Source organism: Bombina bombina, chromosome 7 (assembly GCF_027579735.1).
Source record: "Bombina bombina isolate aBomBom1 chromosome 7, aBomBom1.pri, whole genome shotgun sequence".
NCBI lineage: Eukaryota > Metazoa > Chordata > Amphibia > Anura > Bombinatoridae > Bombina > Bombina bombina.
The window spans coordinates 308,397,192-308,415,040 of record NC_069505.1 but is presented as its reverse complement, the minus strand read 5'-3'; the positions used below and the strand labels follow the sequence as shown (position 1 = coordinate 308,415,040).

Below are 17,849 nucleotides of genomic sequence, written 5' to 3'. Positions count from 1 at the left end.
ACAGATGCATGCTCCCTCCTGCACTCACAGCCTGTGCTCCCTCCTGCACTCACAGACCCATGCTCTCTCCTGCACTCACAGACGCATGCTCTCTCCTGCACTCACAGACGCATGCTCTCTCCTGCACTCACAGACGCATGCTCTCTCCTGCACTCACAGCCTGTGCTCCCTCCTGCACTCACAGCCTGTGCTCCCTCCTGCACTCACAGATGCATGCTCCCTCCTGCACTCACAGCCTGTGCTCCCTCCTGCACTCACAGACCCATGCTCTCTCCTGCACTCATAGAAGCATGCTCTCTCCTGCACTCACAGACGCATGCTCTCTCCTGCACTCACAGACGCATGCTCTCTCCTGCACTCACAGCCTGTGCTCCCTCCTGCACTCACAGCCTGTGCTCCCTCCTGCACTCACAGATGCATGCTCCCTCCTGCACTCACAGCCTGTGCTCGCTCCTGCACTCACAGACCCATGCTCTCTCCTGCACTCACAGAAGCATGCTCTCTCCTGCACTCACAGACGCATGCTCTCTCCTGCACTCACAGACGCATGCTCTCTCCTGCACTCACAGCCTGTGCTCCCTCCTGCACTCACAGCCTGTGCTCCCTCCTGCACTCACAGATGCATGCTCCCTCCTGCACTCACAGCCTGTGCTCGCTCCTGCACTCACAGACCCATGCTCTCTCCTGCACTTACAGACGCATGCTCTCTCCTGCACTCACAGACACATGCTCTCTCCTGCACTCACAGACGCATGCTCTCTCCTGCACTCACAGACGCATGCTCTCTCCTGCACTCACAGACGCATGCTCTCTCCTGCACTCACAGACCCATGCTTTCTCCTGAACTCACAGCCTGTGCTCCCTCCTGCACTCACAGATGCATGCTCTCTCCCGCACTCACAGCCTGTGCTCCCTCCTGCACTCACAGCCTGTGCTCCCTCCTGCACTCACAGTCTGTGCTCCCTCCTGCACTCACAGCCTGTGCTTCCTCGGAAACTCACAGCCTGTGCTCCCTCCTGCACTCACAGACGCATGCACTCTCCTGCATTTACAACCTGTGCTCCCTCCTCCACTCACAGACGCATGCTTTCTCCTGCACTTACAACCTGTGTTCCCAACCACATGCTCCCTCCTGCACTGAGACAACCTGTGCTCACAGCCATGTGCTCCCTTTTGCACTCACGGACACATGCTCCCTCCTGCACTCACAGATAAATGCTCCCTCCTGCACTCACAGACGCATGCTCTCTCCTGCACTCACAGCCTGTACTCCGTCCTTCACTCACAGACGCATGCTCTCTCCTGCACTTACAACCTGTGCTCCCAGCCACATGCTCCCTCCTGCACTTACAACCTGTGCTCTCAGACACATGCTTCCTCCTGCACTCACAGCCTGCGCTCACTGCCACGTGCTCCCTCCTGCACTCACAGCCTGTGCTCATTGCCACATGCTCCCTCCTGCACTCACAGCCTGTGCTCACTGCCACGTGCTCCCTCCTGCACTCAAAGCCTGTGCTCACTGCCACGTGCTCCCTCCTGCACTCACAGCCTGTGCTCACTGCCACGTGCTCCCTCCTGCACTCACAGCCTGTGCGCACTGCCACGTGCTCCCTCCTGCACTCACAGCCTGTGCGCACTGCCACATGCTCCCTCCTGCACTCACAGCCTGTGCTCACTGCCACGTGCTCCCTCCTGCACTCACAGCCTCACTGCGAGCACTTACATCCTGTGCTCTCAGCCACATGCTCCCTTTTGCGCTCACAGACACATGCTTCCTCCTGCACTCACAGCCTGCGCTCACTGCCACGTGCTCCCTCCTGCACTCACAGCCTGTGCTCACTGCCACGTGCTCCCTCCTGCACTCACAGCCTATGCTCAATGCCACGTGCTCCCTCCTGCACTCACAGCCTGTGCTCACTGCCATGTGCTCCCTCCTGCACTCACAGCCTGTGCTCACTGCCACGTGCTCCCTCTTGCACTCACAGCCTGTGCTCACTGCCACGTGCTCCCTCCTACACTCACAGCCTGTGCTCACTGCCACGTGCTCCCTCCTGCACTCACAGCCTGTGCGCACTGTCACGTGCTCCCTCCTGCACTCACAGCCTGTGCGCACTGCCACATGCTCCCTCCTGCACTCACTGCCTGTGCTCACTGCCACGTGCTCTCCCTCCTGCACTCACAGCCTCACTGCGAGCACTTACAACCTGTGCTCTCAGCCACATGCTCCCTTTTGCGCTCACAGACACATGCTTCCTCCTGCACTCATAGCCTGCGCTCACTGCCACGTGCTCCCTCCTGCACTCACAGCCTGTGCTCACTGCCACGTGCTCCCTCCTGCACTCACAGCCTGTGCGCACTGCCACATGCTCCCTCCTGCACTCACTGCCTGTGCTCACTGCCACGTGCTCCCTCCTGCACTCACAGCCTCACTGCGAGCACTTACAACCTGTGCTCTCAGCCACATGCTCCCTTTTGCGCTCACAGACACATGCTTCCTCCTGCACTCATAGCCTGCGCTCACTGCCACGTGCTCCCTCCTGCACTCACAGCCTGTGCTCACTGCCATGTGCTCCCTCCTGCACTCACAGCCTGTGCTCACTGCCACGTGCTCCCTCCTGCACTCACAGCCTGTGCTCACTGCCATGTGCTCCCTCCTGCACTCACAGCCTGTGCTCACTGCCACGTGCTCCCTCTTGCACTCACAGCCTGTGCTCACTGCCACATGCTCCCTCCTGCACTCACAGCCTGTGCTCACTGCCACGTGCACCACTCCTGCACTCACAGCCTGTGCTCACTGCCATGTGCTCCCTCCTGCACTCACAGCCTGTGCTCACTGCCATGTGCTCCCTCCTGCACTCACAGCCTCACTGCGATCAGTTTTACATTCTGTATGTTAGTTTTCATCATGCACACACCATTTTACACTCAATTCCTAAAGCACAGTTTGTCCTCTCTTTCTCTCTGACCTTTATTGGGGCCCTTTAGGTGGAGAGTAAATGGGTCTCTCTTGGATGAAGCTCAAGATTACCGATACAGAGTTCTGGAGAGAAGTCTTATCATCAACTCCCCAGATCGGAACCGGGATTCTGGAACCTTTCAGTGTGAAGCTACAAACTCACTGGGCAGTATCCTGAGTCGAGAGGCTTTGCTCCAGTTTGCTTGTGAGTTTATCTACAAGACCTTTATTGCCCCATTTGTAAGACTTTACCTCGCTATTCTCTTTTACTCTCATTCTCTCTCTCTCCTCTCTTTTCTCTTTCTCTCCTTTTTCCAATTTCTCTCTCTCTATTTCTCAGTACGATTCAATTTACTTTTGTTGCCAAAGAACAATGTAAAGGGGATTATGAGATACAGTGGGAAACTTCAATCTCGGCAAAGCTGGATATAAATGGGTTATAACTGGAGGATCTCAGTCTCTTAGGGATTTACGAGGCAGTGCTCAGTTTATGGCATGTGGTGATGTTTTCTTCTATTCTATGAAGGATTTTTAATTTTTGCTGCTCATGGAAAAAAAAAAAGCAACTGAAAGGAGCAGAATGTGTATCTTGTTCAACTTACAATATTGGCACCATCTCCTTTCTTTTGCTTGACATATTCTTCTTCATTCTTGCTGGGCATCACACATCAGTTGGTTTGATAGACAGATTTGTTAGCTAATTTGTTTGTTTTGCAGCCAGTTGTTTGATAACATATTGGCCACCACAGTGTTAGGATTGTGGGTTAGGTATATTCAGTATGTTAAATATCCTTTGGAACATTCTTTGGTGTGCCATGTATGAAGTTATATCAGTTTTCCACTTTTGTTTATTTTACTTATATCTTGTATTGTAGAGCCCCCTTTTTAGTTGTGGATTGTATCCTGACTTCAATAAATATTCTTTGTGTATAGAAAGTAGTAGGAGTAATTGTCCCAACATGCATGGTTAGATATATTCCTGTGCAACTGGATGACATATATAGAAAACACTATGTGCATTATGTTTGTAGGGTTTGTATTCCATTTCCGAGCGCTAGATAAATGAAGGATCCCCATTTCTCATAACCATAACCTCCCAACTGTCCCTATTTGAGAGGGACAGTCCCTGATTCTGACCTCTGTCTCTCTGAGACAGTCATATGTCCCTCTTTACAAAATTTGCCCTACCTCCACCCACGGAGCACCCACCAACACCCACAAACTGCCTTGACACACCCAAAGACCACCCAGAAACACCCACAATCCTGCCCACTAACTAGGGTGACCATATTGCCGCTTTAAAAAGGGACACATATGAAAAATACATATGTCAGGGTTCTTATACAAAACATTTCTTTAAACAGCCCAGAAAACAGCCCTGACATATGTATTTTTCATATGTGTACCTTTTTAAAGCGGCAATATGGTCACCCTACCACTAACCAACCATGGTCCCTCCTCTCCTAACACAGCTCCACCCACAAAATGGTGAAAGTTTCCTATCAACTACTTGTGTCCCTCATTCTCCGCCACAAATGTTGGGAGGTATGATAAAGAAGTAGGGGTGTTATGATGCTGTTAAAGATTCTATCCACATTCTGAATTGTAGCTTAAAATGACATATATGTATTTTTTATTGTGCATCTAAAAGAGGGAATTTTACATATTACACTTTTGTTTTTGTTTTAACATGTTCCTGTATTGACAAATAAAGAGAGGAAATGGTTTGGTTTTATGTTTGTGAGGGGTTTTACAGCTTAAAGGGACATGAAACCCATTTTTTTTTCTTTCATAATACAGATAGAGCATACCATTTAAACATTTTTCCATTTTACTCCTATTATCAAATTTGCTTATTCTCTTGGTATCCGTTGTGGCAATGCATTATTGGGTGCTAGCTGAGCACATCAGGTGAGCCAATGACAAAAAGCATATATGTGCAGCCACTAATCAGCATTTAGCTTCCAGTAGTGCATTACTGATCCTGAGCCTACCTAGGCATTGTTTTCAACAAAGGATACAAAGAGAATGAAGTAAAGTAGGTTATAGAAGTACATTGGTAGGTTATTTAAAGTTGAATGCTCTATCTCATTTATGAAAGTTTGGTTTTGACTTTATTAGCCGTTTAATTAGTGCTATTTTCTATGAATGATAGAAGTTTCTGTCAGTTTACAAGACACTTGTGACAATAAAGGCTATGGGTATTTGCTTACCCATCCTTATAAAGACAAACATATCTTAGAATATCAAATAACACTTCTAAATAGTGCTCCTGAGTAATATCTGGTATTTACTATATATGAAACTGAATTATTGTTTAAATGGTTTGGTCCCCTATGCACTTCACTAATGCTATAGAATAAGATACAAATAGGGTTGCCAGCTGTACTACATAACACTACTGGACATTCTGTCAGTCAGTTTTTCTCACCCATTTAACCTATCCTTAATCTTCCTTTTATTACCCCATGTAACCTATCCTTATACTTCCTTTTATTGCCCCATGTAACCTATCCTTATACTTCCTTTTATTGCCCCATGTAACCTATCCTTATACTTCTTTTTAATACTTCATGTAACCTATCCTTATACTTCCTTTTATTATTCCATGTAACCTATCCTTATACTTCCTTTTATTACCCCATGTAACCTATCCTTATACTTCATTTTATTACTCCATGTAACCTATCCTTATACTTCCTTTTATTACCCCATGTAACCTATCCTTATACTTCTTTTTAATACTTCATGTAACCTACCCGTATAATTCCTTGCATTACCCCATGTAACCTACCCTTATACTTCCTTTTATTGCCTCAAGTAATCTATCCTTATTTATCCTTGTATTACCCCATGTACATATCCTTATAATTGCTTTTATTACCCCATGTAACCTATCCTTATACTTCCTTTTATTACTCCATGTAACCTATCCTTATACTTCCTTTTATTACCCCATGTAACCTATCCTTATACTTCCTTTTATTACCCCATGTAACCTATCCTTATACATTTTTCTATTGCCCCATGTAACCTATACTTATTATTCCTTTTATTACCCCATGTAACCTATCCTTATACTTCCTTGTATAACCCCATTTAACCTATCCTTATACTTCCTTTTATTGCCCCATGTAACCTATCCTTATACTTCCGTTTATTACCCCATGTAACGTATCCTTAAACTTCCTTTTATTACCCCATGTAACCTATCCTTATACTTCTTTTTATTTACCCATGTAACCGACCCTTATACTTCTTTTTATTACTCCATGTAACCTATCCTTATAATTCCTTGCATTACCCCATGTAACCTACCCTTATACTTCCTTTTATTGCCTCAAGTAATCTATCCTTATTTTTCCTTGTATTACCCCATGTAACCTATCCTTATAGTTCCTATTATTGCCTCATGTAATCTATCCTTATAGTTCCTTTTATCGCCTCATGTAACCTATCCTTATACTTCTTTTTATTGCTTCATGTAACCTATCCTTATACTTCATTTTATTGCCTCATGTAACCTATCCTTACACCTCCTTTTATTACCCCATGTAACCTATCGTTATACTTCTTTTATTGCCTCATGTAACCTATCCTTATACTTTCTTTTAATGCCTCATGTAACCTATCCTTATACTTTCTTTTATTGCCTCATTTAACCTATCCTTATTCTTCCTTTTATTACCCCATGTAACCTATCCTTATACTTCCTTTTATTACCCTATGTAACCCATGTTTATAGTTCCTATTATTGCCTCATCTAACCTAATTTTATTTGTCCTTTTATTGCCTCATGTAACCTATCCTTATACTTCTTTTTATTGCCTCATTTAACCTAATTTTATTTGTCATTTTATTGCCTCATGTAGCCTATCCTTATACTTCTTTTTATTGCTTCATGTAACCTATCCTTAAACTTCCTTGTATTACCCCATGTAACCTATCCTTATAATTGCTTTTATTACCCCATGTAACCTATAGTTAATCTTCCTTTTATTACTCCATGTAACCTATCCTTATACTTCCTAATATTACCCCATGTAACCTATCCTTATACTTCCTTGTATAACCCCATGTAACCTATCCTTATACTTCCTTTTATTACCCCATGTAACCTATCCTTATACTTCCTTTTAATACCCCATGTAACCTATCCTTATACTTCCTTTTATTACCCCATGTAACCTATCCCTATACTTCCTTTTATTACTCCATGTAACCTATCCTTATACTTCCTTTTATTACCCAATGTAACCTATCCTTATACTTCTTTTTATTACCCTATGTAACCTACCCTTATAATTCCTTGCATTACTCCATGTAACCTATCCTTATACTTCCTTTTATTACCCTTTGTAACCTATCCTTATAGTTCCTATTATTGCCTCATGTAACCTAACCTTATACGTACTTGTATTGCCTCATGTAACCTATCCTTATACTTCCTTGTATTGCCTCATGTAACCTATCATTCTTCCTTTTATTGCTTCATGTAACCTATCCTTATACTTCCTTTTATTGCCTCATGTAATCTATCATTTTATTACCCCATGTAACCTATCCTTATACTTCCTTTTATTGCATCTTGTAACCTATCATTATACTTCCTTGTATTACCCTATGTAACCTATCCTTATAATTGATTTTATTACCACATGTAACCTATCCTTATACTTCCTTTTATTACCCCATGTAACCTACCCTTATAATTACTTTTATTGCCCCATGTAACCTATCCTTATACTTCCTTTGATTGCCCTATGTAACCTATTATAATACTTCTTTTTATTACTTCCATGTAACCTGTCCTTATACTTCCTTTTATTGCCGTGTGTAACCTATTTGTATACCTCCTTTTATTTCCCCATTTAACCTATCCTTATACTGTCTTTTATTACCCCATTTAACATATCCTTATACTTCATTTTATTACCCCATGTAACCTATCCTTATACATCCTTTTATTGCCTCATGTAGCCTATCCTTATACCTCATTTTATTACCCCATGTAACCTATCCGTATACCTCCTTGTATTGCCCCATGAAACCTCTCAATATACAAGCTTCTACTGCCAATGTTACTTATTTCTATATCTCCCTTTATATAACCTCATATAACATCTCTCTATATCTCTGCTGTATTCTTCCATATAACATCTTCCTGCAGTTGGAACCCTCCAGAGAGGAACTGCTCAATATAATCCTCTTCCTAACACCTCCTAATCCTGTATTCAATACATAAAAACATAGCTTTGTATGGATCATAATAATTGTGTTTTTTTTTAAGCTTCTTGGAGATCTTTTTTTTTTCAAGACCTATCTAATAGAGGAGAGTTCATAGTGAATTGGTTATGTATTTGCTAAATAATGTCTTACTTTCAACTCACTGTGCACCACATACTCTCTGAAGCCTCATCACATATTCATGAAAGGCGTTCTTGTATATTGTTCTTGTCGGTCTCATCAAATTCACTAAACTTTCAGCAAGTGTTAAGATCTGGCAGACTCTGCATTAGGTAGAGAGATTAAGCACAAAATGCATGTTATTAAAAAAATCCAGAGCATTTGCTGAGACAAGTACATATTAATATGTAACGTCAAAAGCTTAGATGTTTCACCTCATAGCTAGAGATTTTAAATCACTCAACAAATAGCAAAACTAAGGCCCTTTCCGTGTAAAGCATCTTGTATGTCGCAAGTTTATCTGAGATTCAGATGTTATTTGTATTCAAGGGAAAAAAAAATAATGTTCATACAAAATACATTTTGAGAAAATGTATAAATTTTGTAGTAAAATTTCCGTAGTTTTGCATTCCTGAGAAACACTTTTCAGAAACTCATTGCGAGTGTTGTTTATGTGATCTCCAATTAAGGACAGATATAAATGTTGGAGTGTTAACTAAAGAACTTCCGATATAGCGTTATTCTCCCCATCAACTTCAATGGAAAGCACAACAAAAAAATTTTGCTTGCTGACCTAACACCCGACAGGAGTTATTAATATTTTACATTCGAATGTTCTTCACTTAGGGGTAAATGTTCTTTGTATTTTTAAAAAGATAAATTTCTATATATCTATATCTATATATATATATACTGTAAATATATATATATATATATATATATATATTCACAGAGGCTGGTGCACTCGCAGTTGCCAGGGTGCTGAATGCAGGTAGAGATAAAGGTAATAGAAGACAGCACTCGTTGGGCTTAAGGATAAGCAATAGAAGCTTTTATTTACGTGACGTTTCGGGGACAGCTCCCCTTCATCAGACGCTGATGAAGGGGAGCTGTCCCCAAAATGTCATGTAAATAAAAGCTTTTACCTTCCGTGGCACCGGAAATGACGATAGCACATATGGGGATTTATAGGTAAGCGGTTGGGAATAGTTTTTAGGAGCTTTCTTGGGACAAAGAATTTTGGCAAACACCCATTGAAAAAGACACCAATTGGTGTCGAAACGTTTGGGAATGCTGTGATATACTTTCGTGAGGAATAAAAATCGATGCAAAAGACCGGAGAGTGAAGCGTCTGTTTCTTCCTTACTTGGGGTTGAACGTAATACTATATATATGTATATATATATATATATATATATATATATATATATATATTCCTGTGTATATATATATATATATTCATGTTTCAAGGTATTTGAGTGGAAAGGGCTCGAAAATGAATGTCTATATGTAATATACATGTGTATATATGTGTTCACATGTGTGTGTATGTATGTATGTATATACATATATAAATACAAAAATACGCATGTATATAGATATATTTTTACACCCATACACATATTTAGACACGCGCGCACACACACACACACATATATATATATATATATATATATATATATATATATATATATATGTGTGTGTGTGTGTGTGTGTGTGTATGTATATATATACAGGGAGTGCAGAATTATTAGGCAAATGAGTATTTTGACCACATCATCCTCTTTATGCATGTTGTCTTACTCCATGCTGTATAGGCTCGAAAGCCTACTACCAATTAAGCATATTAGGTGATGTGCATCTCTGTAATGAGAAGGGGTGTGGTCTAATGACATCAACATCCTATATCAGGTGTGCATAATTATTAGGCAACTTCCTTTCCTTTGGCAAAATGGGTCAAAAGAAGGACTTGACAGGCTCAGAAAAGTCAAAAATAGTGAGATATCTTGCAGAGGGATGCAGCACTCTTAAAATTGCAAAGCTTCTGAAGCGTGATCATCGAACAATCAAGCGTTTCATTCAAAATAGTCAACAGGGTCGCAAGAAGCGTGTGGAAAAACCAAGGCGCAAAATAACTGCCCATGAACTGAGAAAAGTCAAGCGTGCAGCTGCCAAGATGCCACTTGCCACCAGTTTGGCCATATTTCAGAGCTGCAACATCACTGGAGTGCCCAAAAGCACAAGGTGTGCAATACTCAGAGACATGGCCAAGGTAAGAAAGGCTGAAAGACGACCACCACTGAACAAGACACACAAGCTGAAACGTCAAGACTGGGCCAAGAAATATCTCAAGACTGATTTTTCTAAGGTTTTATGGACTGATGAAAAGAGAGTGAGTCTTGATGGGCCAGATGGATGGGCCCGTGGCTGGATTGGTAAAGGGCAGAGAGCTCCAGTCTGACTCAGACACCAGCAAGGTGGAGGTGGAGTACTGGTTTGGGCTGGTATCATCAAAAATGAGCTTGTGGGGACTTTTCGGGTTGAGGATGGAGTCAAGCACAACTCCCAGTCCTACTGCCAGTTTCTGGAAGACATCTTCTTCAAGCAGTGGTACAGGAAGAAGTCTGCATCCTTCAAGAAAAACATGATTTCTCTTGTTAAGTGTAGTCAGTCCACGGGTCATCCATTACTTATGGAATATATCTCTTCCTAACAGGAAGCTGCAAGAGGATCACCCAAGCAGAGCTGCTATATAGCTCCTCCCCTCACATATCATATTCAGTCATTCTCTTGCAGCCTAACTAAAGATAGGTCGCTGTGAGAGGTCTGTGGTGTTTTTAACTTAGTTTATTTCTTCAATCAAAAGTTTGTTATTTTAAATGGCACCGGAGTGTGCTGTTTGTTCTCAGGCAGCATTAGAAGAAGAATCTGCCTGCGTTTTCTATGATCTTAGCAGACGTAACTAAGATCCACTGGCTGTTCTCATCTGAGGAGTGAGGTAACTTCAGAAAAGGGGAATAGCATGCAGGGCCCCCCTGCAAACCAGGTATGTGCAGTAAATTATTTTTCTGAGGAATGGAATTGACTGAGAAAATACTGCTGATACCAATGTAACGTAAGTTCAGCCTTAAATGCAGTGATAGCGACTGGTATTAGGCTGATGAGTGTGTGTACACTGAATGTATTTTTCTAAGGAATGGAATTGACTCTGAAAATACTGTTAATACTGAAATAATGTATGAGCCTTAACTGCAGTAAAAGTGACTGGTAGCAGGCTTATTAATAACACTTCATAACTTTTCAAATGTATGTTTAAAACGTTTACTGGCATGTTAATCGTTTTTTGTGAGGTACTTGGTGATAAAACTTATTTGGGCATGATTTTTACCACATGGCCATCTTTGTTTTCTGCATAGAAACAGTTATCTGAGCTTCCCCACTGTTGTAATATGAGTGGGAGGGGCCTATTTTAGCGCTTTTTTGCGCAGTAAAAATTCAGTCACAATCTGTCTACTTCATCCTCCATGATCCAGATCGTCTCTAGAGAGCTCAGGGGTCTTCAAATTCATTTTGAGGGAGGTAATCAGTCACAGCAGACCTGTGACAGTGTGTTTTGACTGTGATAAAAACGTTAATTATTAAATTGGTTCATTGTTATTTCAACTGTGACAGCTTTTTGTGCTTCTTAAAGGCACAGTAGCGTTTTTTATATTGCTTGTAAATTTATTTAGAAAAGTATTTCCAAGCTTGCTAGTCTCATTGCTAGTCTGTTTAAACATGTCTGACACAGATGAATCTCTTTGTTCATTATGTTTAAAGGCCAATGTGGAGCCCAATAGAAATTTGTGTACTAATTGCATTGATGTTACTTTAAATAAAAGTCAATCTTTACATGTAAAGAAATTATCACCAGACAACGAGGGGGAAGTTATGCCGACTAACTCTCCTCACGTGTCAGTACCTTCGCCTCCCGCTCAGGAGGTGCATGATTTTGTGGCGCCAAGTACATCAGGGAGGCCCTTACAAATCACTTTGCAAGACATGGCTACTGTTATGACAGAAGTATTATCTAAATTGCTAGAATTAAGTGGCAAGCGCGATAGCTCTGGGTTAAGGACAGAGCGCGCGGATGAGGTGAGAGCCATGTCAGATACTGCGTCACAGTTTGCAGAACATGAAGACGGAGAGCTTCATTCTGTGGGTGATGGATCTGATCCAGGGACACTGGATTCAGAGATTTCTAATTTTAAATTTAAGCTTGAGAACCTCCGCATATTGCTAGGGGAGGTATTAGCGGCTCTGAATGATTGTAACACGGTTGCAATTCCAGAAAAATTATGTAGGTTGGATAGATACTATGCGGTACCGGTGTGTACTGACGTGTTTCCTATACCTAAAAGGCTTACAGAGATTATTAGCAAGGAGTGGGATAGACCTGGTGTGCCTTTTTCCCCTCCTCCCATATTTAGGAAAATGTTTCCTATAGACGCCACCACACCAGACTTATGGCAGACGGTCCCTAAGGTGGAGGGAGCAGTTTCTACTTTAGCTAAGCGTACCACTATCCCGGTGGAGGATAGTTGTGCCTTTTCAGATCCAATGGATAAGAAATTAGAGGTTTACCTTAAGAAAATGTTTGTTCAACAAGGTTTTATCTTACAGCCCCTTGCATGCATTGCGCCTGTCACTGCTGCGGCAGCATTCTGGTTTGAGTCTCTGGAAGAGGCCATTCGCACAGCTCCATTGGATGAAATTATGAACAAGCTTAAAGCACTTATGCTAGCTAACGCATTTGTTTCTGATGCCGTCGTACATTTAACCAAACTTACGGCTAAGAACTCCGGATTCGCCATCCAAGCGCACAGAGCGCTATGGCTTAAATCCTGGTCAGCTGACGTGACTTCTAAATCTAAATTGCTTAATATTCCTTTCAAAGAGCAGACCTTATTCGGGCCCGGCTTGAAAGAAATTATAGCTGACATTACGGGAGGTAAGGGCCATGCTCTACCTCAGGACAGGGCCAAATCAAAGGCCAAACAGTCTAATTTTCGTGCCTTTCGTAACTTCAAGGCAGGAGCAGCATCAACTTCCTCCACTCCAAAACAGGAAGGAGCTGTTGCTCGTTACAGGCAGGGCTGGAAAGTTAACCAGTCCTGGAACAAGGGCAAGCAGGCCAAGAAACCTGCTGCTGCCCCTAAGACAGCATGAAGAGAGGGCCCCCTATCCGGAAACGGATCTAGTGGGGGGCAGACTTTCTCTCTTTGCCCAGGCTTGGGCAAGAGATGTCCAGGATCCCTGGGCGTTGGAGATCATATTTCAGGGATATCTCCTGGACTTCAAAACTTCTCCTCCACAAGGGAGATTTCATCTTTCAAGGTTATCAGCAAACCAAATAAAGAAAGAGGCGTTTCTACGCTGTGTACAAGACCTCTTACTAATGGGGGTGATCCACCCAGTTCCGCGGACGGAACACGGGCAAGGATTCTATTCAAATCTATTTGTGGTTCCCAAGAAAGAGGGAATCTTCAGACCAATCTTGGACTTAAAAATCCTAAACAAATTCCTAAGAGTTCCATCATTAAAAATGGAAACTATTCGAACCATACTTCCCATGATCCAAGAGGGTCAGTACATGACCACAGTGGACTTAAAGGATGCCTACCTTCACATACCGATTCACAAGGATCATTATCGGTACCTAAGATTTGCTTTCCTAGACAGGCATTACCAGTTTGTAGCTCTTCCCTTCGGATTAGCTACGGCTCCAAGAATCTTTACAAAAGTTCACTTCTGGCGGTACTAAGACGACATTCTGATACAAGCGTCAAGTTTTCAAACTGCCAAGTCTCATACAGAGATAGTTCTGGCATTTCTGAGGTCGCATGGGTGGAAGATGAACGTGGAAAAGAGTTCTCTATTACCACTTACAAGGGTTCCCTTTCTAGGGACTCTTATAGATTCTGTAGAGATGAAAATTTACCTGACAGAGGCCAGGTTATCAAAACTTCTAAATGCTTGCCGTGTCCTTCATTCCATTCCACACCCGTCAGTAGCTCAGTGCATGGAAGTAATCGGCTTAATGGTAGCGGCAATGGACATAGTACCATTTGCGCGCCTGCATCTCAGACCGCTGCAATTGTGCATGCTAAGTCAGTGGAACGGGGATTACTCAGATTTGTCCCCCCTACTAAATCTGGATCAAGAGACCAGAGATTCTCTTCTATGGTGGCTTTCTCGGCCACATCTGTCCAAGGGGATGACCTTTCGCAGGCCAGATTGGACGATTGTAACAACAGACGCCAGTCTTCTAGGCTCAGGGATTATGGACTCAGGAGGAGAAACTCCTCCCAATAAATATTCTGGAATTAAGAGCAATATTCAATGCTCTCCTAGCTTGGCCTCAGTTAGCAACTCTGAGGTTCATCAGATTTCAGTCGGACAACATCACGACTGTGGCTTACATCAACCATCAAGGGGGAACCAGAAGTTCCCTAGCGATGTTGGAAGTCTCAAAGATAATTCGCTGGGCAGAGTCTCACTCTTGCCACCTGTCAGCGATTTACATCCCAGGCGTGGAGAACTGGGAGGCGGATTTTCTAAGTCGCCAGATTTTTCATCCGGGGGAGTGGGAACTTCATCCGGAGGTCTTTGCTCAACTGATTCATCGTTGGGGCAAACCAGATCTGGATCTCATGGCGTCTCGCCAGAACGCCAAGCTTCCTTGTTACGGATCCAGGTCCAGGGACCCGGGAGCGGTGCTGATGGATGCTCTGACAGCCCCTTGGGTCTTCAACATGGCTTATGTGTTTCCACCATTTCCGATGCTTCCTCGTTTGATTGCCAAGATCAAACAGGAGAGAGCTTCGGTGATTCTGATAGCGCCTGCGTGGCCACGCAGGACCTGGTATGCAGACCTAGTGGACATGTCGTCCTGTCCACCGTGGTCTCTGCCTCTGAGACAGGACCTTCTAATTCAGGGTCCTTTCAAACATCCAAATCTAATTTCTCTGAGGCTGACTGCATGGAGATTGAACGCTTGATTCTATCAAAGCGTGGCTTCTCAGAGTCGGTTATTGATACCTTAATACAGGCTAGGAAGCCTGTTACCAGAAAAAGTTACCATAAGATATGGCGTAAATATTTATATTGGTGCGAATCCAAGTGTTACTCATGGAGTAAGGTTAGGATTCCTAGGATATTGTCCTTTCTACAAGAGGGTTTAGAAAAGGGCTTATCTGCTAGTTCGTTAAAGGGACAGATTTCTGCTCTGTCTATTCTTCTACACAAACGTCTGGCTGAAGTTCCAGACGTTCAGGCTTTTTGTCAGGCTTTAGCTAGGATTAAGCCTGTGTTTAAGACTGTTGCTCCGCCGTGGAGCTTAAACTTAGTTCTTAACGTTATTCAAGGCGTTCCATTTGAACCCCTTCATTCCATTGATTTCAAGCTGTTATCCTGGAAGGTTCTGTTTTTGATGGCTATTTCCTCGGCTCGAAGAGTCTCTGAGTTATCTGCCTTACATTGTGATTCTCCTTATCTGATTTTTCATTCAGACAAGGTAGTTCTGCGTACTAAACCTGGGTTCTTACCTAAGGTAGTTACTAACAGGAATATCAATCAAGAGATTGTTGTTCCATCACTGTGTCCTAACCCTTCTTCAAAGAAGGAACGTCTTTTGCATAATCTGGACGTAGTCCATGCCCTGAAGTTCTATTTGCAGGCAACTAAAGATTTTCGTCAAACTTCTTCCCTGTTTGTCGTTTACTCTGGACAGAGAAGAGGTCAAAAGGCTTCGGCTACCTCTCTCTCTTTTTGGCTTCGTAGCATAATACGTTTAGCCTATGAGACTGCTGGACAGCAGCCTCCTGAAAGGATTACAGCTCATTCTACTAGAGCTGTGGCTTCCACCTGGGCCTTTAAAAATGAGGCCTCTGTTGAACAGATTGGCTGCAACTTGGTCTTCACTTCACACTTTTTCAAAATTTTACAAATTTGACACTTTTGCTTCTTCGGAGGCTATTTTTGGGAGAAAGGTACTTCAGGCAGTGGTTCCTTCTGTTTAATGTTCCTGCCTTGTCCCTCCCTTCATCCGTGTACTTTAGCTTTGGTATTGGTATTCCATAAGTAATGGATGACCCGTGGACTGACTACACTTAACAAGAGAAAACATAATTTATGCTTGCCTGATAAATTTATTTCTCTTGTAGTGTAGTCAGTCCACGGCCCGCCCTGTCTTTAAGGCAGATCTAAATTTTAATTAAACTCCAGTCACCACTGCACCCTATGGTTTCTCCTTTCTCGTCTGGTTTTGGTCGAATGACTGAATATGACATGTGAGGGGAGGAGCTATATAGCAGCTCTGCTTGGGTGATCCTCTTGCAGCTTCCTGTTAGGAAGAGATATATTCCATAAATAATGGATGACCCGTGGACTGACTACACTACAAGAGAAATACATTTATCAGGTAAGCATAAATTATGTTTTTCATGCAGGACAATGCTCCATCACACGCGTCCAAGTACTCCACAGCGTGGCTGGCAAGAAAGGGTATAAAAGAAGAAAATCTAATGACATGGCCTCCTTGTTCACCTGATCTGAACCCCATTGATAACCTGTGGTCCATCATCAAATGTGAGATTTACAAGGAGGGAAAACAGTACACCTCTCTGAACAGTGTCTGGGAGGCTGTGGTTGCTGCTGCATGCAATGTTGATGGTGAACAGATCAAAACACTGACAGAATCCATGGATGGCAGGCTTTTGAGTGTCCTTGCAAAGAAATTTGGCTATATTGGTCACTGATTTGTTTTTGTTTTGTTTTTGAATGTCAGAAATGTATATTTGTGAATGTTGAGATGTTATATTGGTTTCACTGGTAAAAATAAATAATTGAAATGGGTATATATTTGTTTTTTGTTAAGTTGCCTAATAATTATGCACAGTAATAGTCACCTGCACACACAGATATCCCCCTAAAATAGCTAAAACTAAAAACAAACTAAAAACTACTTCCAAAAAAATTCAGCTTTGATATTAATGAGTTTTTTGGGTTCATTGAGAACATGGTTGTTGTTCAATAATAAAATTAATCCTCAAAAATACAACTTGCCTAATAATTCTGCACTCCCTGTATATTTATAAGCGATTTCCGTTCAAACACCTTCTGATATGCCATATACCAGGCTTTGAGCTCTTTTTTATTTTTTTTAGCAGATAGTGTTTTTATGAGTGTAACTGTTTATTTTAATGTATTTACAGTATGTTCTATTTGATGCAGTTTTTCTTTTTTACTCTTTATGCAAGTTCTTCAGTCACTCTAACTCGTGGGTTAAATCCGATTGTGCTTGAGCAAACATATTTACTCTCAACTTGTAATACACTTGCAGTGGCGTCACTAGGGGGGTACGGGGGGTGCGGGCCGCACAAGGGTGACACCCTCCAGGGGGTGACACCACCAAAAAGGAAAAAAAAAAAATATTTTTTAATTGAAATTCAAAGAAATACAATGTAGAGATGTATATATTATTGAGGGGCCAGCATTTGTGAACATATGTGGGACTGGGGAAGTTGTAGACACTTCATTTTTTTGCCCCTTGAGCCAGTGCTGCAATTTCCACAAATAGTTTTCCCGGCTGCTTTTGCTTGTTTGTACTTTGCTCCTCCCCTGCCCAATATCACTATGAATGTTGTGGGCATGCCGTGGGGCTTGC

General features: G+C 42.5%; 1 protein-coding gene across 1 annotated transcript in view; it reads left to right on the top strand.

Annotated features, from left to right (window-relative positions):
• The window catches only part of LOC128666372 (contactin-4-like), a 438,445-nt gene that overhangs the window by 149,984 nt on the left and 270,612 nt on the right, over positions 1-17,849 (top strand). The window contains exon 4 of the mRNA XM_053720931.1: positions 2,986-3,161. Within this exon, the coding sequence (XP_053576906.1) occupies positions 2,986-3,161 (176 nt within the window). The remainder of the gene's footprint in view (positions 1-2,985; positions 3,162-17,849) is intronic.